This window comes from Lithobates pipiens, unplaced genomic scaffold (assembly GCF_037356315.1).
Source record: "Lithobates pipiens isolate NorthernLeopardFrog02 unplaced genomic scaffold, aLitPip1_a1.2 Scaffold_1, whole genome shotgun sequence".
Lineage (NCBI taxonomy): Eukaryota > Metazoa > Chordata > Amphibia > Anura > Ranidae > Lithobates > Lithobates pipiens.
Genome location: NW_027507685.1, coordinates 153,398,088 through 153,422,744, shown reverse-complemented (window position 1 = coordinate 153,422,744; position 24,657 = coordinate 153,398,088). Strand labels below are relative to the sequence as shown.

Genomic DNA, 24,657 nt, shown 5'->3' with positions numbered 1-24,657 from the left:
CCTCCCCCTTCCCTACTTTTATTTTTTTGGGGTGGAATATATGTGCAAAGTGATTTATATATGTATTTATGTTTTACTCAAACTTCAAGTGAGCTAAGGAACAAGCAAGCCCTGAAGAAACTGATATAAACCACAAAACATGTTAGTAACATCCTTGCTTGAAATGTTGTATATACATTCTTGTTTTTATTTATAGGGGGCTGATACATCAACCCCCCCCCCCCAGTTTTTCTATCTTTGAATAAAATATTTAAATATATTTCTATTTTGTCTGGAGGAGACCGTTTAACGCCTAACACCTATACCAAATTCCCCTTCCACATAAGTTTACTTCCCTGTGCTTCAGGTGATAATCATACTGATGGAGTGTAAGGTGTTGGCACTGATATAGCATGGCTCCCACTACCATCCAAATAACTCCCACTACTTTGTTCAGAGCTTGGGGCCAAAGGGCACACCTGGTAGTTCTGGGTATAGACAAGCATTTGAAGGCACCAGGCCAATCAGCATGGTCACACAGAGAATTTATAGCCCATTTGGTGCTTGTTGAGGACACAGGGCTTTTCTTTTGATGTGGTAGATGAACATAATAGCTGGTGAGTAAAAGGTTGGCAAGCATATGCTGGCAGGGGCTGGATTACAGTAAACCACAAAATTGTGATACTTCCAATTTTGGATAGAGCAGGGTCTGGTTAAAACCCATCAATTTTTTTTGGGTTGCTCCCTGTGTTTGTTTGGGGAGATTCCACTTCACTCTTTGGAGTGAATAGGAAATCTCTTCAAAGCTAGTGGAAATCCCCTGACAACTGTTACCAGAACAGGTGACCCTATTAGATTTCCCCAGTTGTTTGGTAGAAGCACCCTAGAGGACCTAGCTAGATCAGGGCATTGCCCATTTTTCATTCTTTACTGGGTTAGATGGGATTCTGTTTAAAATGCCTTTCTGATGACAATTCAGACAGGCACAGCTTGGGTTTAATACATTTAACCATGTGAACGTAGACCCTGGCAATAGAAAATACAGACACGTTTATGTAGACCAGATATCTTTATTTCTGAAAGAGCATAATCAGAAAAGTACTGACGTGTGTCACACGTACCCAACAGATAAGAAAAAGTCAGACACTGACCACAACAGGAAAAATCCTATGTCCAGCACAATCTAAGTAATCTGCTACCAGGACCATAGAGGCATAGAAGCCTGATCTGTTGCTGTTAAGAGCAGTGTCGCTAACAAATCGAGAGATGTGGGAGGATTTGGGCCAAGCCCCAGGAACTGGATCAATACCCTGCCTTTGGGGTCCTCATTAAGATTAAGGGGCCCACATTAACTTATGGGTATCCTATGACAATTCCTAGTAGCAGCCTATGGTCATTCTATACCAGGGTATACTTTAAGACACATAGATTTAAAACCTAAATCATTTCAGGTATATCACAGAATAAAATTATCTTCCAAAATACAGAATATAAAGAAATCCGCTACATACATTGTAAAATCCGTTCTATCTAGGGGTAGTAATTTACAAGTTAATATATCTGAGCCAGCAATGTAAGTATAGCACTGGCTAATCCCCCTCCCCGTGTTGGGCAAAGTGACATTGTCTCTGCAAAGGGCCCCAACCAACCCATCACCCGGCTAGCGCTCCCCATTGGTCCTTTGTTAGGGCTGGCGACATTGCAGGTATTGTGGTGTATGTGATTTCCTTTCCTGTAACAGTTCTTGGTTCCAGCAGCCAACTACTAGGCCTGAGTACTGTCACATAACAAAGGGCATGACATCACCCCTCCCTCGGTTGACCACACAAGTGATTTTAGAGTTGGCTGTAATGCAGGCAGGGTGAGCATCAGGGATCGGGAGGGGGGTGTACATCCTTTGCAGAGACTTTGTAACTTTACTCCACATGGTACGTTCTTAAATATGCTGGAATGGAAACAGCTGGGAATGGCGAGTGCAGATCCTAATAAAAGATGTACTCGGGTGCTCTTCGCTTACGGTCATAACAGTCAAGCAACTAGCAATTTCAGAAGATCAAAAATGGCAGATCACACATGTTCTCCAAAGACAGTGCCATGTGTAGAAGAAAATCATGTAACACAACAAAAGTAATCGCTCATATTATTGCCACTATCAACAATGGCTAAAATGTTAAAACGAGCTGACTGGCAGTGCAGGGAAAGAGACATTGAGCCATCACAAACCAAAATTTCTGCATGAGAAGACACAGAAGGAAATTAGCCGTCTTGTGGGTTATGTTTTATGTCCAGAGCAGCCAAGCAGAATGCTGGTGAGTAACACGGCCCCCCCAGAACCTGCAAGCCTGGATTCCATTTGTCAACATTTATCCACAGCTTCTCACGCAGCCATTATGAACGGTGACTTTGCTTTTAAAATATCTCATTCCAATTTATTTTTTTCACAGCTGAAAGAGGCCTATTTCAGGCACTAAAGGTGGATTAGAAAAGTGGTACATAGGGGAGATTTATTAAAACTTAAGCTATCAGAATCTGGTGCAAATCTGCATGGTAGCCAATCAGTTTCTAACTTCACTTTGGTCGATTAAGCTTTGACAATAAAACATGTAAGCCGATTGGTTACTATACAGAGCTGCACCAGATTTTGCACTCTACAGTTTTAAGAGTTCAGGCATGAAGTGGATTTGAGGCTACAAAAGGTTTACCACTGAACGTCAGGCAGATACAGTAAAGGGTTTGTAAAGGTAAAAATAAAATAAATAAAAAATAAAGTGTCACCTTAATGCATTTTATGCATTAGGTGAAAAAACATCCGACAACGCCTGTCCCCCAGCCCCCGCTTTACTTACCTGACCCCTCGAAAGTCCTGCGCTCGCCCCCCGACATCCTTTGCCGCTCAGCCTGGCCGTTGATTGGTTACAATGGATGGATTGAAAGCAGCACAGCCATTGGCTTGCGCTGCTGTCAATCACATGCAATGGTGCGGGGGGGGGCGCGGGCGGGGCAAAGTGATACAGTGAGCGGCTATGGCTGCCGGCTGCATCACGGGAGTGCACCCGCAAGCACTCCTCACCATGCGAGGGAGCTCGCATGAACATGAGAAGTCCTTGCAGGGGAAGCCAAGACAGGCGCCGAGGGACCCCAGAAGAGCAGGTTCGGGGCCACTCTGTAAAACAAGCTGCACAGTGGAGGTAATTATAACATGTTTGTTATTTAAAAACTACGAAGTTTGAGTTGAGGTATTAAAATGCCCATGTATTTTATTTACGCGTAGTTTATTTTAATGCAACTAGTCTAAATTCCTGAATGTGTACCGATAATATCATTTGACCCCATGTACAGTAGAAAGAACATGGATCTAGGAGAGGAAGGGGCAGCATTAATGTGAACCTTGATCCTCCTCCTTGGGGCTCCAGCCAGCACTCCTAGCTCCTCCCTAATGCCTCCTTGGCAAGCTGACTGCTATGAGGGCACCTATGTCGGCTTGCTCCTGAGCCGTTTTAGTCTAGAGACCAACAGAGCACAACTTGCCCCCCCCCCCCCATGGGCTGTTATTGACAGCAGCAGGAGCCAATAAGGAGAGAGAAAGCAGAGAGAAGAGAGGTGCTGCTTCTTCAAGTCCAATCAAGACGGAGGCAGAGAGGCGACTAGGCTGTGCAGTATTGTTTAACTGCAGCATAGAATTCACCAACCCGCCTATATTGTCTGACAAGGCTGCAAATGTCAGAACTGCATGGGAAGAAATGCAAACCCTACGTATTCAGCAGTTTGTCAGGAGTTCAATATTCATTATTACAAATGCTTAAAAAGAGGTGTTATTTGGGCTGGAATTCCTCTGCACTCAGTCATTCACTTGAAGCTGACACTATTTTAGTGGTAGTTTTCATACAATTATCTTTTTTCTTTAATCTTCATCCAGCCATTTAGGGGGCCACATGAATGATAGAACACAGTCTTAAGGAGGAAGCTGTCTGATTGGGTGGTTACATTTCAGTGTCCTGTTGTGCAGTATTCCCATTTCCATTCTGGCTCATCTGCTGCTGGAAATCACGCCGAGCCTGCCGATTGGATTCCAAAAGGTCCTGAAGCTGTGCATGTAAAATATCATTCTTTTCTTCCAGGTGATCCAGGCAAAAGTTTATTTGGTCCAGCATAAAATTCAACGCTGCAAAATCTGAGGAGTTAAAGAGGAGTAAAATGTAAAGGAGCCACATATAAAGTTTTTCTACATTCAGGATGATTATTGTCCAGATTAAGTCTAAAACAAACTAAACTGCACCAGCATGTGTACAGACTGCAGACCCTACCCCAGAAAAATGGATGCTGGAGATGTAGATCATACGAGAAAGGCACAGGTGAGGTTGTATTAACCACTTCAGCCCTGGACCATTTTGCTGGTCAAAGACCAGACCACTTTTTTGCGATTCGGCACTGTGTCGCTTTAACTGAGAATTGCGCGGTCATGCGAGGTGGCTCCCAAACAAATTGACGTCCTTTTTTTTCCCCACAAATAGAGCTTTCTTTTGGTAGTATTTGATCACCCCTGCGGTTTTTATTTTTTGCACTATAAACAAAAATAGAGCGACAATTTTGAAAAAAATTCATTATTTTTTACTTTTTGTTATAATAAATATCCTCCAAAAATATATAAAAAAAAAAAAAAATTTCCCTCAGTTTAGGTCGATACGTATTCTACATACATATTTTTGGGAAAAATAAATAAATAAATAAATAAAAAAAAAAAAAAAAAAAAAAAAAAAATCGCAAGAAGCGATTGGTTTGCACAAAAAGTTAGTGTTTAAAAAATAGGGGATAGTTTTATGGCATTTTTATTAATTTTTTTACTAGTAATGCCGCCGGTCAGTGATTTTTATTGTGGCTGCGACATTATGGCGGACATTTTTGGGACCATGGTCATTTATACAGCAACCACTGCTTTATAAATGCAGCGATTCCTGTGTAAATGACACTGGCAGTGAAGGGGTTAACCAGTGGATGCTTTGCCCAGTGCCCTGCCTGCACTTTTCTATTATATATACTGTTCTTTCTGCCTGGAAACTTGACAATGCCCATGGCATCCAAAAAGTGTGCCTCTACATCAAAAGCGGTTTTAGACCAGCTAGAAAACGATGGTAAATTAGAATCACTTGCAGAATTGAGCGATAGTGATTTATGAGGAAATTCGTCATAAGACACAGAGTGACGACAGCGACGATTCTGCGACTTTTCAATTTCAGTGGTTTTGATTTGACTACATTACTGAATAAAGTGTATTATTTTATAATTTACAATTTCGTGTTTCAAACTTTATCATACCCAGTACTCTTGTTTGGACAGATTTAAGCGAGTTATTCCTCAGAATTACAAGCCTACGATATAAAAACACCAGATTTCAATGCAAAACAATGTACCGATACTGCCAGGGAGGTTAAAAAAAACACTTTAACATACGTTCAGATAAAACTATGGGGCTGATCTACAGGTGATACTTGAAAAATTAGAATATCATGCAAAAGTTCATTTATTTCACTAATGCAACTTAAAAGGTGAAACTAATATAGGAGATAGACTCATTACATGCAAAGCAACATAGTTCAAGCCGTGATTTGTCATAATTGTGATGATTATGGCTTACAGCTCATGAAAACCCCAAATCCACAATCTCAGAAAATTTGTTTATTACATGCAATCAATAAAACAAGGATTGTACATAGAACAATATCAGACACCTGAAAAGTATAAGCATGCATATGTACTCAGTACTTGGTTTGGGCCCCTTTTGCAGCAATTACTGCTTTGGTGTGACATGGAAGCTATCAGCCTGAACAACAAACATCAGAAGCGTCTTATCTGGGCTAAAGAAAAACAGACCTGGTCTGTTGCTCAGTGGTCCAAAGTCCTCTTTTCTGATGAGAGCAAATTTTGCATCTCATTTGGAAACCAAGGACCCAGAGTATGAAGGAAAATGGAGAGGCACACAGTGTAAGATGCTTGAACTCCAGTGTGACGTTTACACAGTCTTTGTTGGTTTGGGGAGCCATGTCATCTGCTGGTGTTGGTCCACTGTGCTTCATTAAGTCCAGGGTCAATGCAGCCGTCTACCAGGATATTTTGGAGCAGTTCATGCTTCCGTCCGCAGACAAGCTCTATGGGGATGCTGACTTCATTTTCCAGTAGGACTTGGCATCTGACAACACGGCCAAAAGCACCAAAACCTGGTTCAATGACCGTGAGATTACTGTGCTTGATTGGCCAGCAAACTTGCCTGACCTGAACCCCATAGAGAATCTATGGGGCATTGCCAAGAGAAAGATGAGACATGAGACTGAACAATGCAGAAGAGCTGAAGGCTGCTATTGAAGCATCCTGGTCTTCCAGAACACCTCAGCAGTGCCACAGGCTGATAGCTTCCATGCCAAGGCAGTAGTTGCTGCAAAAGGGGCCCAAACCAAATACTGAGTGCATATGCATGCTTATACTTTTCAGAGGTCCAATATTTTTCTATGTACAATCCTTGTTTTATTGATTGCATGTAATATTCTAATTTTCTGAGATTGTGAATTTGGGGTTTTCATGAGCTGTAAGCCATAATCATCACAATTATGACAAATAACGGCTTGAACCATCTTGCTTTGCATGTAATTAGTCTATCTCATATATTAGTTTCACCTTTTAACCTGCATTAGTGAAATAAATGAACTTTTGCACGATATTCTAATTTTTTCAGTATCGCCTGTAGTAAGCAGTGGTTCAGCCTAACATTGGCTATACTGCTTCTTTTCAAAAATAAACATCTCACACATTTATGAAGTAGTGTAGCATGGGGTAGTATGTGCAGGAGAGGAGTTTGGAAGGATAATGGTGAGTAATATGTACAGGATAGAAGTGCGAAGCATATGATGGGGCAGTGTGTGCAGAAGAGGGGTGTGCAGCATATGACTGTCAGCAGTATGTACAGGAAAGAAATGCGAATGGTATGGTGTTGGGCAGTATATGCAGGACAGGAGTGTGAAATGTATGACATTGGGCAGTATGTACAAGACAGAAGTGTTGAGAGTATAACAGCAGGCAGTATGTACAGGATAGGAGTATGGAGGGCAGTACGTGCAGAAGGTATGACAATGGGTGGTATGTACAGGAGAGGCGTGTTGAGGGTATAACTGAGCAGTATGTGTAGGAGAGGTGTGTGCATTGTGCAGGAGAGGAGTGCAGAAGGTATAACACTGGGTGGTTTGTGCAGGAGAGGAGTGCAGAAGGTATGACACTGGGTGGTATGTACAGGAGAGGAGTGTTGAGGGTATAACTGTGAGCAGGAAAGGAGTGCAGAGGGTATGTTGATGGGCAGTATGTGTAACAGGAGTTGGAGGGTACCTTCACCCTCCTCTCCTGCATACAGTTTGTGTTCATACACAGTGCTTTACAAATATATTTTCTTCTTCACTTGCTTTGGGATTCTGAAGCAGGTGAAGCCGCATTCATTTTAATAAAATGAAAAATAAATGGCTGGGAAACAGGAAGAAACCAGTCAAATGATGATGTGACCGGCTTCCTTCCATTCTTTAGCATTATGAAGAGAACACAGAAGGACACCACAGGCCCCACACTGTGATCTGAACATGTATTAGGCAGGGTGCGGTGCTTTCTTCACCGTGATATCTTTTGTTGTAAATAAGGTTCTAAGGAAATCTTTACTAAAGAAATAAAACTTTGCAGGTGGCCTGATTACCTTGCACCAGCCATCCTCAGGAGCCTACAGCCGTCAGATACCTGATGTAACTAGAGCTGGCCTGCACTCTACACCCAGCAAAGTTTATAGATAAACAATGTGCAGAGCCTGTAGTATGAGGAGTGCAGAGATCATGGCTCACCATGTCTGTATGTGAGGTTATTCCTTACTGGCCCAGAACCAATGTACAGAATGATAAACACATTGAACAACCCCTGGGGGAGGTTCCTTGGGATAAGAATTGGAGTACATTACCAGCAAGTGCAGTGCATCCTACCATATCTACTACTGGACTGAATATTAGACTGCAGCGTATTTGGCCTTGGAATGAGATCTTGGCATAATAATAGGGGAACGTGTGCCGCATGCTCTGATCACAGGCTTGGCTACCAAACCACTGACTTTAGAGGGCTGTATAATTTTCCTCATTAATATTCCAAGGTCTAATTACATGCCCATATCTTTCCTAAGCCCTGATGAAGAGAGCTAATTTCATTTAGAAACCGCAAACCCCCGGTACTTTAGCTCAGTTCCAGCTTTCATGGAACACGGCGGTGGTTGGGTTTTACTTTCATGGTTGTTTTTGTGAATGAAAGCTGTTACAAATTGCCTACGTGTTTTATTTTTTAGATTGTATAGTGCTCTGTAATCTGCGGCCTGTGGTTTACAATCGCTTCATGGTCTAAAGCCACCCAACCATCTAAAATATGGCTAAACAGCGTTCCTAGTTTGTAGATTATTCAATCCACGTGAGATTGAGAGATTGTGTAAACCTTTGGTAGCAGATTCCAGCCAATCATTAGATTCCATGTAATTGGGTGTTCGATCAAAAGTTGTAGAAAGCTTTCCAGATCTCCTCCTCTATTGCCAGCCTGATATCATCCATTTTTCTCTTTCCTCCTTCACGATCCCCCCCCGTGACTTCACCATTAATATCAACAACACAGCCATTGGTCCCTCCACTCATGCCAGAGTCCTGGGTGTAATCCTTGACTCTGACCTCTCCTTCAGCCCCCATATCCAATCACTGGCTAAATCCTGCTGCCTTCACCTCTGCAACATCTCCAGAATTCGACCCTTCCTGACTAATGACACCACAAAGCAACTCGTTCACTCCTTGATTATTTCCCACCTTGACTACTGCAACTCTCTCCTTAATGGCCTACCCTTAAGCAGGCTATCCCCCCTTCAGTCTATTATGAATGCTGCTAGACTAATACACCTCACTAATCGTTCCGTGACTGCTGCCCCTCTCTGCCAATCCCTCCACTGGCTTCCCCTACCCCACCGTGTAAAATTCAAAATGCTAACCATAACATACAAAGCAATCCACAACCCCGCCCCCATCTACATCACCAACCTCATCTGCAGATATCGCACAAATCGTCCCCTCCGCTCCTCCAACGACCTCCTGCTTTCTAGCTCCCTTGTTACCTCCTCTCATGCTCGCCTTCAAGACTTCTCCAGAGCCTCTCCCATCCTCTGGAACTCCCTGCCCCAGTCTGTCCGCTCGGCCCCTACCCTGTCCACCTTTAAGAGTTCCCTGAAAACTCATTTATTCAGGGAAGCCTATCCCACATCCACCTAACTGTCCCCGAGCTGCCCCCATAAAATCATTCTCTGCAGCCATTACCTTTTGTACCACCACCCCTCCCTTTAGAATGTAAGCTATATGAGCGGGGCCCTCCTGTACCTTTTGTATTGTACTGTAATTGTGTTGTCTCCCCTATACATTGTAAAGCGCTGCGTAAACTGTTGACGCTATATAAATCGTGTATAATAATTTCTCCATTACATGACCAAGGTGAAAATAATGCAGCAAAATCTACTCCCCATACCCCTAAGAGATGTCACATGCGTCCTTCAAGGAGAACTTACTGGCCATAAATTATACAATTCTCTTATACAAATTTCCTTTCGATTTACCTTCAACTATGTAGTGCAAGGGCCTGTTTGATTGCATCCAAATTGAAAGTGTTTAGATTTGACCTCATACGGTATTGGTAAATCTTAGTAATGCCCCAAAATTTCATCCAAAAATAGTTATCAGAGTTTTGCTGATAGAAAAAGGGTGGCGTTAATGGCGCTGAAAAAGCAACAGAATTATACCATGCTTATAGTGTGTTTTACATAAGTCATGTGACTCAACGCTAACATGGGTGTGTTTTTGATGTGTTGTCATTGGGGAGGTGCATGTTTCTTAACTGACCAACATCGCTTGCATTAAAAAGCTGCTCAGTATGAAAGCAGCCCAACAGCCAAAAAGTTGTCGATGTTCATATTTTTTTTTTTTTCACACAATCTCACAAAAGTGAGTACACCCCTCATATTTTTGTATATATTTTATTATCTTTTCATATGATAACACTGAAGAAATGACACTTTGCTACAATGTAAAGTAGTGAGTGTACAGCTTGTATAACAGTGTAAATTTGCTGTCCGCTCAAAATAACTCAACACATAACCATTAATGTCTAAACCGCTGGCAACAAAAGTGAGTACACCCCTAAGTGAAAATGTCCAAATTGGACCCAATTAGCCATTTTCCCTCCCCAGTGCCAATATTTTGTGTGGCCACCATTATTTTCTAGCACTGCCTTAACCCTCTTGGGCATGGAGTTCACCAGAGCCCTCTTCCATTCCTCCATGATGACATCACAGAGCTGGTGGATGTTAGGAGAACTTGTGCTCCTCCACCTTCTGTTTGAGGGTTTAGGTCTGGAGACATGTTTGGCCAGTCCAGTCCATCACCTTAACCCTCTGCTTCTTTAGCAAGGCAGTGTTAGTCTTAGAGGTGTGTTTGGGGTCGTTATGTTGGAATACTGACCTGCGGCCCAGTCTCTGAAGATGGGATCATGCTCTGCTTCAGTACGTCACAGTACATGTTTGCTATCATGGTTTCTTCAATGAACTATAGCGCCCCAGTGCCGGCAGCACTCATGCAGCCCAAAACCATCACACTCCCACCACCATGCTTGAGTGTAGGCAAGACACACTTGTCTTTGTACTCCTCATCTGGTTGCCACCACGTGCTTGACACCATCCAAACCAAATAAGTTTATCTTGGTCTCATCAGACCACAGGACATGGTTCCAGTAATCCATGTCCTTAGTCTGCTCGTCTTCAGCAAACTGTTTGTGGGCTTTCTTGTGCATCATCTTTAGCCATGCAGACCAATTTGATGCAGTGTGCAGCGTATGCACTGACAAGCGGACCCCCACCCCTTCAACCTCTGCAGCAATGCTGGCGGCACTCACAAATCTATTTCCAAAAGACAACCTCTGGATATGAAGCTGAGCATGTACACTCAACTTCTTTGGTCAACCATGGGGAAGCCTGTTCTGGGTGGAACCTGTCCTGTTAATCCGCTGTATGGTTTTGGCCACCATGCTGCAGCTCAGTTTCAGGGTCTTGCCAATCTTATAGCCTAGGCCAGTGATGGCGAACCTAGGCACCCCAGATGTTTTGGAACTACATCTCCCATGATGCGCCACTACACTGCAGAGTGCATGAGCATCATGGAAAACGTAGTTCCAAAACATCTGGAGTGCCAAGGTTCACCATCACTGGCCTAGGCCATCTTTATGTAGAGCAACAATTGTTTTTTTTCAGATCCTCAGAGAGTTCTTTGCCATGTTGATCTTCCAGTGACCAGTAAGAGAGAGTGAGAGCGATAACACTAAAATTTAACACACTCGCTCCCCATTCACACCTGAGACCTTGTAACTTTTATGAATCACATGACACTGGAGAGGCAAAATGGCTAATTGGGCCGATTTGGACATTTTCACTTAGGGGTGTACTCACTTTTGTTGTCAGTGGTTTAGACATTAATGGCTGTGTGTTGAGTTATTTTGAGGGGACAACAAATTTACACTTATACAAGCTGTACACTCACTGCTTTACATTGTAGCAAAGTGTCATTTCTTCATTGTTGTCACATGAAAAGATAGAATAAAATATTTACAAAAAATGTGAAGGGTGTACTCACTTTTGTGAGATAGTAAGTATGTAATATATATAATCTCTACAGTGCCTTGCGAAAGTATTCAGCCCCCTTGAACTTTTCAACCTTTTGCCACATTTCAGGCTTCAAACATAAAGATATAACATTTTTATTTTTTGTGAAGAATCACCAACAAGTGGGACACAATTGGGAAGTGGAACAAAATCTATTGGATTTTTTTAAAAACTTTTTTAACTAATAAAAAAAATGAAAAGTGGGGCGTGCAAAATTATTTGGCCCCCTTGCGTTAATACTTTGTAGAGCCACCTTTTGCTATGATTACAGCTGCAAGTCGCTTGGGATATGTCTCTATCAGTTTTGCACATCGAGAGACTGAAATTCTTGCCCATTCTTCCTTGCAAAACAGCTCGAGCTCACTGAAGTTGGATGGAGAGCGTTTGTGAACAGCAGTTTTCAGCTCTTTCCACAGATTCTCGATTGGATTCAGGTCTGGACTTTGACTTGGCCATTCTAACACCTGGATACGTTTATTTGTGAACCATTCCTTTGTAGATTTTGCTGTATGTTTGGGATCATTGTCTTGTTGGAAGATAAATCTCCGTCCCAGTTTCAGGTCTTTTGCAGACTCCAACAGGTTTTCATCCAGAATGGTCCTGTATTTGGCTGCATCCATCTTCCCCTCAATTTTAACCATCTTCCCTGTCCCTGCTGAAGAAAAGCAGGCCCAAACCATGATGCTGCCACCACCATGTTTGACAGTGGGGATGGTGTGTTGAGGGTGATGAGCTGTGTTGCTTTTACGCCAAACATATCGTTTTGCATTGTGGGCAAAAAGTTCTGACCAGAGCACCTTCTTCCACATGTTTGGTATGTCTCCCAGGTGGCTTCTGGCAAACTTTAGATGAGACTTTTTATGGATATCTTTGAGAAATGGCTTTCATCTTGCCACTCTTCCATAAAGGCCAGATTTGTGCAGTGTACGACTGATTGTTGTCCTATGGACAGACTCTCCCACCTCAGCTGTAGTTCTCTGCAGTTCATCCAGAGTGATCATGGGCCTCTTGGCTGCATCTCTGATCAGTCTTCTCCTTGTCTGAGCTGAAAGTTTAGAGGGACGGCCAGGTCTTGGTAGATTTGCAGTGGTCTGATACTCCTTCCATTTCAAAATGATCGCTTGCACAGTGCTCCTTGGGATGTTTAAAGCTTGGGAAATCTTTTTGTATCCAAATCCGGCTTTAAACTTCTCCACAACAGTATTACGGACCTGCCTGGTGTGTTCCTTGGTCTTCATGATGCTCTCTGAGCTTTCAACAGAACCCTGAGACTATCACAGAGCAGGTGCATTTATACAGAGACTTGATTACACACAGGTGGATTCTATTTATCACCATCAGTCATTTAGGACAACATTGGATCATTCAGAGATCCTCGCTGAACTTCTGGAGTGAGTTTGCTGCACTGAAAGTAAAGGGGCCAAATAATTTTGCACGTACCACTTTTCAGTTTTTTTATTTGCTAAAAAAGTTTAAGTTATGCAATAGATTTCTTTCCACTTCACAATTGTGTCCCACTTGTTGGTGATTCTTCACAAAAAATAAAAATGTTATATCTTTATGTTTGAAGCCTGAAATGTGGCAAAGGGTTGAAAAGTTCAAGGGGGCCGAATACTTTCGCAAGGCACTGTATATATTTTTTAACCGTCAATTTCGGCCAAGTGCATCACCAGTAAATCTAAAGGAAGAAAATTGTACAATGTATGGTCAGCCCCCCCCAGGAGAGATCACACACATTAATCTAAAAACTTTATGAAATGACAGACCCCCTTTCATTGAGCCCTCTAGAGGGATTGCCTGTGCTGACCTCCTGGAAATGCTATGTGCTTGGCTGATTGTGGCTTTTAGCCCCCTCCCCCTTTTATATGTGCACTGTGGGTGCATTTAGGCACAGTCAAATCTTGGCTATGGACACCAACGGGTTCAACATTCTATTATCGTGTCTACAGGGCTCCGTTCACGCCTAGCAATCCATGAATATGAAATTATTATTTTTTTATCTGTTTTTGTGCTCCATGCATAGGGTAGCTTTTTAATTTCAATGGGTAGCTAACGTGCATTTGCTTGCCACATTTTGGGGTGTCATTAACAATGAATGGCACTGCAAGCGTGACAATCTCAGGTGATTACTCTTCCCCCCCCCCCCCAACCCAATGCACCCATATTAGTGAACGTGGACCTGCAGACACATTAAAGAGGAATTAAAGGCCATTTAAAAAAAAAAATAAATGCAACCTGCAAGGCAAAGGCATAATGAGATAGTATGCATAGCATACTAGCTCATTATGAATAACTTACCTGAGAACGAAGCCCCCAAAAGCAGTCCTCCATCTTCGCTGCTGCCATGTATCCCGGAGTGACTTCGCCGGAGCCGCAATGACATCACTCCCGCGCATGTGCACGGGAGCCGACACAAGCTGCATATCGCCGTGATCTGCGGCCTGCTCAGTGTGCCTGCGCACCATAGACATCGGTGCTTGTCTTTTGGTAAATATCTCCTAAACCGTATAGGTTTAGGAGATATTTCTTGGACCTACAGGTAAGCCTTAATCTATGCATGTTGCTTTTGAGCGTTTCTGCCGTGCTTTTCGCAATTTACTGCGATTTTTTTTTATGCTTTATTTGGGGGATAAGCTGTTGTTGGGCAGATTTAAAAACAGACATCATGGCAAAAAAAGCACTACATGCTTTTCTGCAGCTTTCTCCATTTAAGCCTATTAAACCAAAAAAGGCAAGAAAGCACAATTTTGTATTTAAAAACCCTTTTTCCAAAAACGCAAAGGCACAAAATGCATTGATGAACATGTGCCATAGGAACCCATGTTAAACAAATGTCCTGCATTACTGCAAAACGCATGAAAAAATGCATTGGTGTGAATGGAGACTTACATTGTGACTAGGTCACTCTGGTGATGGTAGGGCAACATACTGATATCCCCAATATTCCCATATGAAAGGTTACTGAGCTCCCCCCTGCACACCTGAAGAGTCTGGCCCAGCCAAGTACACGATTGCCCCCAGAAAAAAGAGAAGAGGTCAGCCGAGCGCACGGTGGCCCCCAGAAGGAGAGGGCAGCCTAGCACAGAACAATAATGAAGAGTAGTCACCTTCCTCCCCGGACACTTCGCCCAGAGGAATCTGCGGATCACCATTAGGTCCTGACATTCTGCTTCTGTGTCATGTGACTGCCGGTCATGTGATGTCTATGACATTCCCGGGCAGCGGATGACGTAACCAGCGCTCTCAGCCTATCGCTGGATGGTGCGGGTCATGTGCCTGTGTACGGGTAGCAAGAGGTGGGCGGTGCCAGGTTGCAGAGAAGATGGCGGCTCGCAGGGTACACGAGCTGGGCGCTCTGTCATGGCGCTTGGCTGGGCAATGGAGGGCTGGTGTGGCCGGCCTAGGTAGTGGGCTGGCAGCTGGGGGTGCTGTACAGAGCTGTAGAGGATATGTGTGTGTGCAGAGTCAGAGGAGCCTTCCATTCACCTCTCCACACACAGGGCTCACCCCCCTCAGTGCTGGCTGGAGAAGGTATAGGACAGGCTGGAGGGGGCAGGAGGAGGGCAAGAGGGGGTGGGGGGTGATGGTTGCTGTAGGTGGAGCTCTGGGGGTCATACACTCTATGAACTATGTCCTGGGGGAGCAGAAGACCGAGGAGGAGGAGACCACACAGGTATGACCCAGAGCCCAGCCTCTCCTTTATGTATACAGACATCTGGACAGAGCATTATATATATATATATATATACACACACACACACACACACACACACACACACACACACACACACACACACACTCTATTACCAAAAGTATTGGGACTCCTGTCTTTACACGCACATGAACTTTATTGGTGTTTTAGTCCAATATTGAGTTGGCCCACCCTTTGCAGCTATAACAGCTTCATCTCTTCTGGGAAGGCTGTCCACAAAATTTAGTAGTGTGTCTATGGGAATGTTTGATCATTCTTCCAGAAGCGCATTTGTGAGGTCAGGCACTGATGTTGGATGAGAAGGCCTGGCTCGCAGTCTGCAATAAGGATGAGCTCAGGCGTCCGCCAGGAAGTCTACGCAGCGCTGCGCTAATCACAGGCAGTGAGACATTGCCCCAATGCGTGGCTACAGAGATCGGGCAATGTCTCACTGAGTGTGATTAGCGCTGCGCCGACTTCCTGGGGGGCTCTGCACGTGGACTATGTGACATGCCTGAGCTCATCCTTAGTCTGCACTCTTAATTCATCCCAAAGGTGTTCTATCGGGTTGAGGTCAGGACTCTGTGCAGGCCAGTCAAGTTCCTCCGCCCCAAACTCGCTCATCCATGTCTTTATGGACCTTGCTTTGTGCACTGGTCCAAATCATTTGGTAGAGGGGGGATTATGGTGGGGGGTTGTCTTTCAGGGGTTGGGCTTGGCCCCTTAGTTCCAGTGAAGGGAACATTTAACCACTTGCCGACCGCCGCACGACGATGTACGTCCATTTTTTGAAGAGGGATATCTCGGTAACGGCAGCAGCTGCTGCCACAACCGAGATATCCATCTCTTCAGGCGGCGGTCGGCTGTACGATAACGGTGGTCTCCGCGGCGGATTCGCCGCGAGATCACCGCTATCGGCGGCGGGAGAGGTGCCACCCCCCCTCCCGCCGCCCTCCCGCACCTTCCGCCGCTTACCGGAGCCGTCGGTAGCGGCGGAGGCGATCGGGTCCTTCAGTCAGCTGGGCATAGAGACAAGTGAGGCTAAGATGGCCCCCACTCGTCTCTATACCATAGGAGGGCGGAAGCGCCGTCAAAACGTCACTTCCGCCCATACCTCTTAAAGCTATATTTTTTTTTAAATGTCAGATTTTTTTTTTTTTTAATTTTTTTTTTTTTTGTTGCATTTTAGCCCAAATATGAGATCTGAGGACCTTTTGACCCCAGATCTCATATTTAAGAGGACCTGTCATGCTTTTTTCTATTACAAGGGATGTTTACATTCCTTGTAATAGGAATAAAAGTGATCCATTTTATTATTTTTTTTTTTAAAAGTGTAAAAATAAATAAAATAAATTAAAATAAATAAGAAAAAAATTTTTTTTTTTAAAAACACCCCGTTACGACGAGCTTGCGCACAGAAGCGAGCGCATACGTGAGTAGCACCCGCATATGAAAACGGTGGTCAAACCACATATGTGAGATATCGCCGCGATCGGTAGAGCGAGAGCAATAATTCTAGCCCTAGACCTCCTCTGTAACGCAAAAAATGCAACCTGTAGAATTTTTTAAATGTCGCTTATGGAGATTTTTGAGGCTAAAAGTTTGACGCCATTCCACGAGCGGGTGCAATTTTGAAGCGTGACATGTTGGGTATCAATTTACTCGGCATACCATTATCTTTCACAGTATAAAAAAAAATTGGGCTAATTTTACTGTTGTCTTATTTTTTTTTATTCAAAAAAGTGAATTTTTTCCAAAAAAAGTGCGCTTCTAAGACCGCTGTGCAAATACGGTGTGAAAAAAAGTATTTCAATGACCGCCATTTTATTCTCTAGGGTGTTAGAAAAAAAACAATATAAAATGTTTGGGGGTTCTAAGTAATTTTCTAGCAAAAAAAACTGTTTTAAACATGGAAACACCAAGTCCGAAAAAGAGGCCTGGTCCTTAAGTGGTTAAAGAGGGATTCCACCAAAAAAATATTAAAAGCCAGCAGCTATAAATACTACAGCTGCTGACTTTTAATAAATGGACACTCACCTGTCCCAGGTTCCAGCGATGCCGATCGATCGCTCGGCCCTCGGCTGCTGCCGCCACCATTCTAGGTGAGGGAATCAGGAAGTGAAGCGAATCGGCTTCACTTCCCGGTTCCCTACTGCGCGAGTCGCGCAGCGCAATAGGAATTGTCCGCGTTGTCACTGGGACCCGTGTGTGTCCCAGCAGACAGCGCGGCAGGACAGGATATATGCCCGGAAGTGGGTGTAAATACCTGTCTTTGACAGGTATCTCCACCCCCCTCCCCCCTGTAAGGTGCCAATTGTGACACCGGAGGGGGGGAGGGTTCCGATTAGCGGAGGTACCACTTTAGGGTGGAACCCCGCTTTAAGATGTCAGCATACCAAGACATTTTGGACAATTTTATGCTCTCAACTTTTCAACATGACTGCACGCCAATGCACAAAGCCAGCTGCTGATCAGCACTCTCAGCCAACCAGCTCATGAGCTGTTTTGGTGGGGGTGGCAGCATCCCTCTGTCAGAACACAACTGCTCAGCAGGGGAGATGACTATGCTAACTTTGCATAGATAGTTCAGCGGCTCCAATCAGAGCAGACAGTTTTTTTTTGTTGTTTTTTGTTTGTTTTTTTGTTTTTATCAAACCCCTTGGTTGAATAGGGAAAAAAAAAGAATAGCGTGTACTTTGTTTAATTATATCACGCCCGGCCTATGGCAAAGTTATGGCAGGGCAGTGACTCGTTCTGACTGGACATTGTAGTTAGACATCCAGCAGAACAAGTTGCTAGTGCGCACCCCTGGTGTCATTTAGTGTTGCAATCGGTTGTATGGTGCGTCGCATTGACGCACTACAACGCCAATCACAGTAAACGCAGTATAGCACCAAGCTAACTGTGAAAACCTCCAAATATGCGTGTTGGTTACTGGTATCAGGTACTCCAGGTTCAGACGACCTCCCACTTGTCACAAACTCGAAATGTGGATAAATGTAAGGAATCCGCACACTGGAATCCATCCAAATTCTTTATTCGATAATCGCCAAGTACAAAGTAACTGCTAACATGTTTTGGCATCTTCAGCTCTTCGCCAAAACATGTTAGCAATTACTTTGTACTTGGTGATTATCGAGTAAAGAATTTGGATGGATTCCAGCGTGTGGGTTCTTTCCATATAATCACAGTAAAGAGCCTACCCATGCTGCATATTAGTGTCTCCTCATCAGTGCCCATCATTGAAGGAGAAAACTTATTTTTAAAATTTTATAACAAATGGAAAAACTTATTTTTATATTTTTTGTTCAAAATTTTCTGTGTTTTTATTTTAACTTGTTTAGTAAAAAAACCCAGTGGTGATGGGGGAAAAGAATTATAAAAATTTAATTTGGGTTCAGCATTGCATGACTTTGCAATTGTTATTCAAACTGTGACAGCGCTGAAAGCTGGCCTGGGCAGGAAGGGGGTAAAAGTGCCTGGTATTGAGGTGGTTAATGTGTAGTTTCTTGTGGAGCGTTCGTTACATGTGCACACTGCTACAGTTTTCCTATGACTGAACCTACCAAAGAGATGAGTTGTACGATGTACTTATACAGGGGCATGCAGAAGACAGGAGAGTTGACACTTGGCAGGATACCCCTTTGACTTGGTTACTTGCTTTACAAGATGTATGAAGCGCTTTCATATGTTGAAATAGGTCGCATTTTATGGAAAAATGCTGTCCACCTACTTTAAAAATGAAGGTGTTCTTGCTCATGGAATTAGATGGCTTGCCCAGGGAAGAAATCTGCGTTTTCAAAATCTGTAGAAGTCTACTTTTCAATCTGAATGGCAGGTTTCTGAGGGTAGCAAAGTGGAATGTAGAATACTGCACCTGTGTAGTCACAGTAGAAGCCGATCACAGACTGCTGTAAGAAGACAATACAGTATGAGTTTAGCTAAACCCTGCCCATCAGTCCATCTCATGGTATACTGAGAGCTAACTGCATTCATATCTAAATCTGTTCCCTGTTCTCAGGCCTGGTTTGGAGTCATTGCTAATTACACTGTACAGAGCAGACCAGCTTAAGGTGATTGTAAAGGATCTTTTTTTTAAATAACAAACATGTCACCAAAAGTATTGGGATGCCGTGCAGCTCGTTTTGCACAGAGTGGCCCCGAACATCCTCTTCTAGGGGGCTCTCGTGGCTCCTCCCCGCATCAGATAACCCCCTAGGAGAAGCGCTAGGGGTTAACCTTACGGGTGCTGACCCGAGTCCAGAATTTGCGTCCACACAGACTCGAATGCTAGACTTGGGGGAAGCCAATGGCTGCGCTGCTATCAATCTATCCAATCAAGAACCGGCCCCCGTGACAGCACGTCCCCGCCTAAGAGATGAAGGGGTTCAGGTAAGTAATACTGGGGGGCCAGTGACTGGCAGGTGTTTTTTCACCTTAATGTGCATCCTTAACACGAGGGTTTACAACCCCTTTAATGTAAACTGAGCAGTACTTACACTGTACTCTGCCTACTTGACATTTCTTAAAGCTCAGGGGGGGGCAAAAGGCTGAAAAAAATAACAGCTTCTACTTGCAAAGCTGTTTAGTGTCCTTGGCTATACTACGAGAGTTCATTTGTGTAAAAGTACAGGTATCCTGTATGGTTGCCACTTCATCCCTTTAAATCCGAACACATATTAATTACACAGGTTTTGTGGCTGGTTAAGGTGGTAATTTAAACTCACTTGGTGCCTTATCTGCATTAAATTTTTCTCAGAACCTGAGTAATTTAAATGTGTTCGGGTATAAAGGGATGAGGTGGAAACTCTAGAATGCTGTAATGTGTGGGATTGTGTTTTTATTTCTTCCTTTAAGGGATGGATTGTTTAAATCATTCTTTTTATCTTTTTCAGGTCCCGGTGGGTGGCATACAGCTTACACTCTACCAGTACAAGACCTGTCCCTTCTGCAGTAAGGTGCGAGCCTTCCTGGACTATCACCAGCTGCCGCATGAAATAGTGGAAGTCAATCCAGTCATAAGGAAAGAGATCAAATTCTCTTCCTATAGAAAGGTTCCCATCCTTTTGGCTAATGCTGGCTGCCCTCTTGTGAGTTTTTTTTCCTGCTTTATAAGCTCTCATAGATTTCTTTTGAAGTTGACATTTATTTTGCATTCTTTGTTTTAAACGACTTAAGGGAAGAACAGTTTTTTTTTTTTAATTCGGGTTGGATTACAAATGGGTATGTTGCCTTTTGATTTCCTGCCTGTTCTTTAAAATTTACATCCTCACTAATGCTAGTAGGAAGTGCCCCAACAGCAGAATTGCGGCTTTCATACACAAGCTATGCTTTCCGCCCCTCCTCGTTCATTCACAGAATGCTCTATATTCTGTGAATTAATTCACAGCAACCAAATTGTCCAGTAAATGGACAAGAGGATAGGAGGGGCAAGCAAGCGGCAGGATGGTGGCTGTGTAGGAGAGCGGGTTTGTTGTCAGAGAGCCAAAAGTATAGTGATCTTTATTCTCAGCATCAATTAACCACTTCAGCTCTGGAAGGTTTTACTGCGACATTGTGGCAAACAAATCTGACACTTTTTGGGGACCAGTAACACTAAGACAGTGATCAGTGCTAAATATAATGCACTGGCAGTGAAGGGGTTAACATCAAGGGTGACCAAAGGGTTAACTGGAAGTGTTTTCTAACTGTGGTAGATGGTTTTACTGAAGAAAGACAGAGATCTGTGTTCTTGCTTAGTAGAAACACAAGATTGGTCTTTGTTACTAGAAGAATGGCAATCTGCCTTGTTTACATAGGCAGACCACCATTCTGCCCCTCTCAAAATGATCGCCCAGTTTCCAGGGGACATCAGATCCGCCGGACCCACTGAGTGTCTCCATGTGTCCATTCACAGCAGAGGGCAGGGCTCTGACAGCAAGTGCCCCAGATCCAAAGAAAGGAATTGCATACAGGTATGTGATTTTGCTCTTAAGGGCCACCCTGCTGCAGTATATGTACTTGGGGTGGTCCTTAAACAGTTAAGTTATAAATTGTAAATAACAGGCAGCAGTCTGGGAGTTGGCATACACCTCTTGCGATTGAACTCTTTGTAACCTAGCAAAACATTTAAAAACGTTTTTTTCCACTGGAGCTCTTCCTTAAAGTTTATTCTGTGTGGAGTCTGATCATTTATGGTTGAAGCATGTTTGTTAAATGTCTCATACCTGAACCACAGGCAAACGGCAGAATTCACAGATATAATAAATATAAGGGAGTTTATTCATCTGTCAAAGGATTTATAATTCTGTCCATCTAGTCCTCAATCTTACACAGGTCCTAGTACAAAGCACAGTTTTGTCTGGCAGCACAGGAAACCTGGATTTTCTTTGCTGCAGTTACAAGTCTTCTCCCTCTCCCAGCCTGTGATTGGACAGTGAAAGGAGAAGCAGCAGACCGATGAGCTCATCTCTCTCTGTGGCTTTTTTATTCTATCAGCATGTTACTTATAATCATAAGAACATTGTAGCACAACTAATGGGCTGCTTCTCTCTCCCCTAGTATGAGCTCTGCTGTAGAGGGAATTGCCAGAAGCTCATATATGCTGAGAGATCATTTGTAAGATATAGTCCATATAGTTTATCTATATCCTGAGGAAACCCCTCTGCTGACATAGTTTTAAAAAACCGGATACTGTGTATCTAATCCCACTGCTGTTTTTCTGTCTGTCTGCTAGAAGTCCTCTCTGTTGGCTTCTTTGCATTTAAAAAGGAGATAAGGAGAGAAATTGCAGTATGAACTGCTGAAAGACTTTCCTTATTAGCATACAAGTCTTGCAACAGAAGGGGTAAATGCACGTAAAGCAATAAGTTGTGTTTGCATTATTCCTTGTATTGGCAGGCCTCCATCATACTGTTCACTGAAACCATTTCCAGTTGCTACTTGATATCATCACATGCAATGCAAGACACCAATTTTTTTTATTCTTTAAAATAACAGATGTGTTCTACTTATCTGCTATGTGCAATAGTTTTGCACAGAGCAGCCCCAACCTTCCTCTTCTCTGGTCCCCCACTGGTGCTCCTAGCTCCTCCCTCTGGCTCGATTCCGAGTCTCGCTGTTTGGGTCCATTGACTCTGCCCCGCCCCCCACTCCGTCGTTGTTGGCTGTAACTGACAGCAGCAAGAACCAGTGGCTGCTGCTGCTGTTTCTGACCTAAAGAGGAGGAAGAGCGTGGACAGAGCCTGTGCTTTCATGCACATCGCTGCATCAAGATTGGGCTCAGGGTAGGTATGGGGGTGGGGGGACTGCATGCAGAAGGTTTTTTAACCCTCACACATTAGGGAAAACATCTTCTGCCTTTAGAACCACTTTAATATACAATCATGCAATGATGGTTAATTTATGTGCTTTATTAATTTTTATTATACATCCTGCTAAAAAAAAAGATGAATTTTAAAGGAATATAGAGTTTTTGATTATCTATCTATCTCTCTCTCATATATATATATATATATATATATATTTTAGGGCTGCAACTAACTATTATTTTCATAATCGATTAGTTGGCCGATTATTGTTTCGATTAATCGGTTACTAACCTCTAATAATAATAATAAAAAAAGGTAATTTTGCTGCGATTGCATTTTTACATATTTTTTGGGCCAATTTGTTGTTGGGCAGATTAAAAAACACAAATTGTGTTATTACATATTTTTCTGCAGCTTCTCCATTGAAGTCTATTGAACCAAAATAGCACCATCTTGCGTTAAAAAAAATAGTCCTTGTCTTTTCCAAATATGCAGCAGCTGAAAAAATCATGGATGTGAACATGTCCCATAGGAAACCATGTAAATGAACTGTGTTTCTTCAAAAAGCACCAAAAAACACAGAGGTGTGACCCAGGCCTGAGATGTTTAGTAACATAATGGGGTTAAAAAAACAAAAATTAGTACAAAAAGAGCAAATAATCGCAACTGTAAGCCCTTGTACACACGGTCGGACATTCCGACAACAAAATCCGTCGGATTTTGTCCAACAGATTTTGTCTGAAACTTGTGTTGCATACACACGTCGGACAAAGTTGTCGGAAAATCCGATCGTACGTAACGTGATGATGTTATTTCATTACGATGGGACTACATTCATGCTAGTAGCCAATAGCTTTGGTCTAGGAATTTGATCTGAGCATGCGTGGCACTTTGTCTGATCGGAATTCTCTACACACAATCGGACAAAGTCCGATCGGATCATGTTGTCGGAAAGTTTTATAGCCCAGCTCTAAAACTTTGTCCGTCGGATATTCCGATGGAAACAGTCCGATGGAGCCCACACACTGCCGGATTATCCGACAACACGGTCCGATCAGACATTTTCTGTCGGAATGTCCGACCATGTGTACAAGGGCTAAGGGGTTAATTTTTTACTATGGGACAGTGAAAGTAATATTTACAGTAGCGATTTCCTCTTTTTGTACTATAAAGGGCTAATTTTAGTTTTTTTTTTAACCCCATTATGTTAGTGGCCGATTAATCGATTATGAAAATAGTAATCGATTATTTTCATCGATTAGTTGTTTCGGCCTATATATATATATATATATATATATATATATATATATATATATATATATATATATATATATATATATATATATATATATATATATATATATATATATATATATGTATGTATTTGTAGGCGTATGAGACGACCCCCTATTTTCAAGTGAAAACAGGTTTTGGGCAATATTCGCGGTATAAGACTACCCCCCTTCTGAGGCAACACCATTTAAAACAAAACAAAACATTAGAACCATTAAAAAACACAAAGAAAGAATGCCAACTACTCATCCGCCATGCTGTGATATGTCATAAAATAAATCAAACAATAATAACACAAACAGAGATCTATTAAATGCCACACCTCTGGAAAGTAGGATTTTTCACTAACCAAACCTATACCACTTTTGGGTTACATTCTATGGGAATTGTCCACCAAAATGCATTTAAATAACCCCCTGTCATATGTCCCAGATTTACCTGTCCCTTTGGGTGCCTGGGACCTCAAAGGCAAACAGAAGGATGTATAGTAGTAGGAGATCAGTGAATGGATTTACCCAGGGAAGTAAGGTGAGCGGTGTATTCTTTTAATGAATTCAACGCCTGCCTGGATTGGCAGAGGCTGTAGACATCATCTCTCTCTCTCTCTCTCTCTCTTCTCTCTCTCTCTCTCTCTCTCTCCTCTCTCTCTCTCTCTCTCTCTC

At 43.0% G+C, this 24,657-nt stretch overlaps 2 protein-coding genes across 2 annotated transcripts in view; one reads left to right on the top strand and one right to left on the bottom strand.

Moving 5' to 3' along the window:
* Positions 1 to 1,029: 1,029 nt before the first annotated feature.
* On the bottom strand, positions 1,030 to 14,985 carry BBLN (bublin coiled coil protein). The gene is made up of 2 exons (XM_077478703.1): positions 14,830 to 14,985; positions 1,030 to 4,150 (listed from the first exon to the last, which is right to left on the bottom strand). The coding sequence occupies exons 1-2, from the start codon at positions 14,885 to 14,887 to the stop codon at positions 3,960 to 3,962; spliced, it is 249 nt and encodes an 82-aa protein (XP_077334829.1). The 5' UTR covers positions 14,888 to 14,985; the 3' UTR covers positions 1,030 to 3,959.
* Positions 14,986 to 15,004: 19 nt separating this feature from the next.
* Positions 15,005 to 24,657, top strand: part of PTGES2 (prostaglandin E synthase 2) — a 27,313-nt gene continuing 17,660 nt past the window's right edge. The window contains exons 1-2 of the mRNA XM_077478702.1: positions 15,005 to 15,395; positions 20,309 to 20,503. Of these exons, the coding sequence (XP_077334828.1) occupies positions 15,045 to 15,395; positions 20,309 to 20,503 (546 nt within the window). The 5' untranslated portion in view covers positions 15,005 to 15,044. The remainder of the gene's footprint in view (positions 15,396 to 20,308; positions 20,504 to 24,657) is intronic.

What these genes read in the sequence shown, in the direction of transcription:
- BBLN (XM_077478703.1), bottom strand. Translation starts at nt 14,887, where the DNA reads ATGTCAGGACCTAATGGTGATCCGCAGATTCCTCTGGGCGAAGTGTCC. An exon ending in CGAAGTGTCCGGGGAGGAAG is followed by an intron (nt 4,151 to 14,829) that starts GTGACTACTCTT and finishes TTAACTCCTCAG; the next exon opens with ATTTTGCAGCGTTGAATTTT.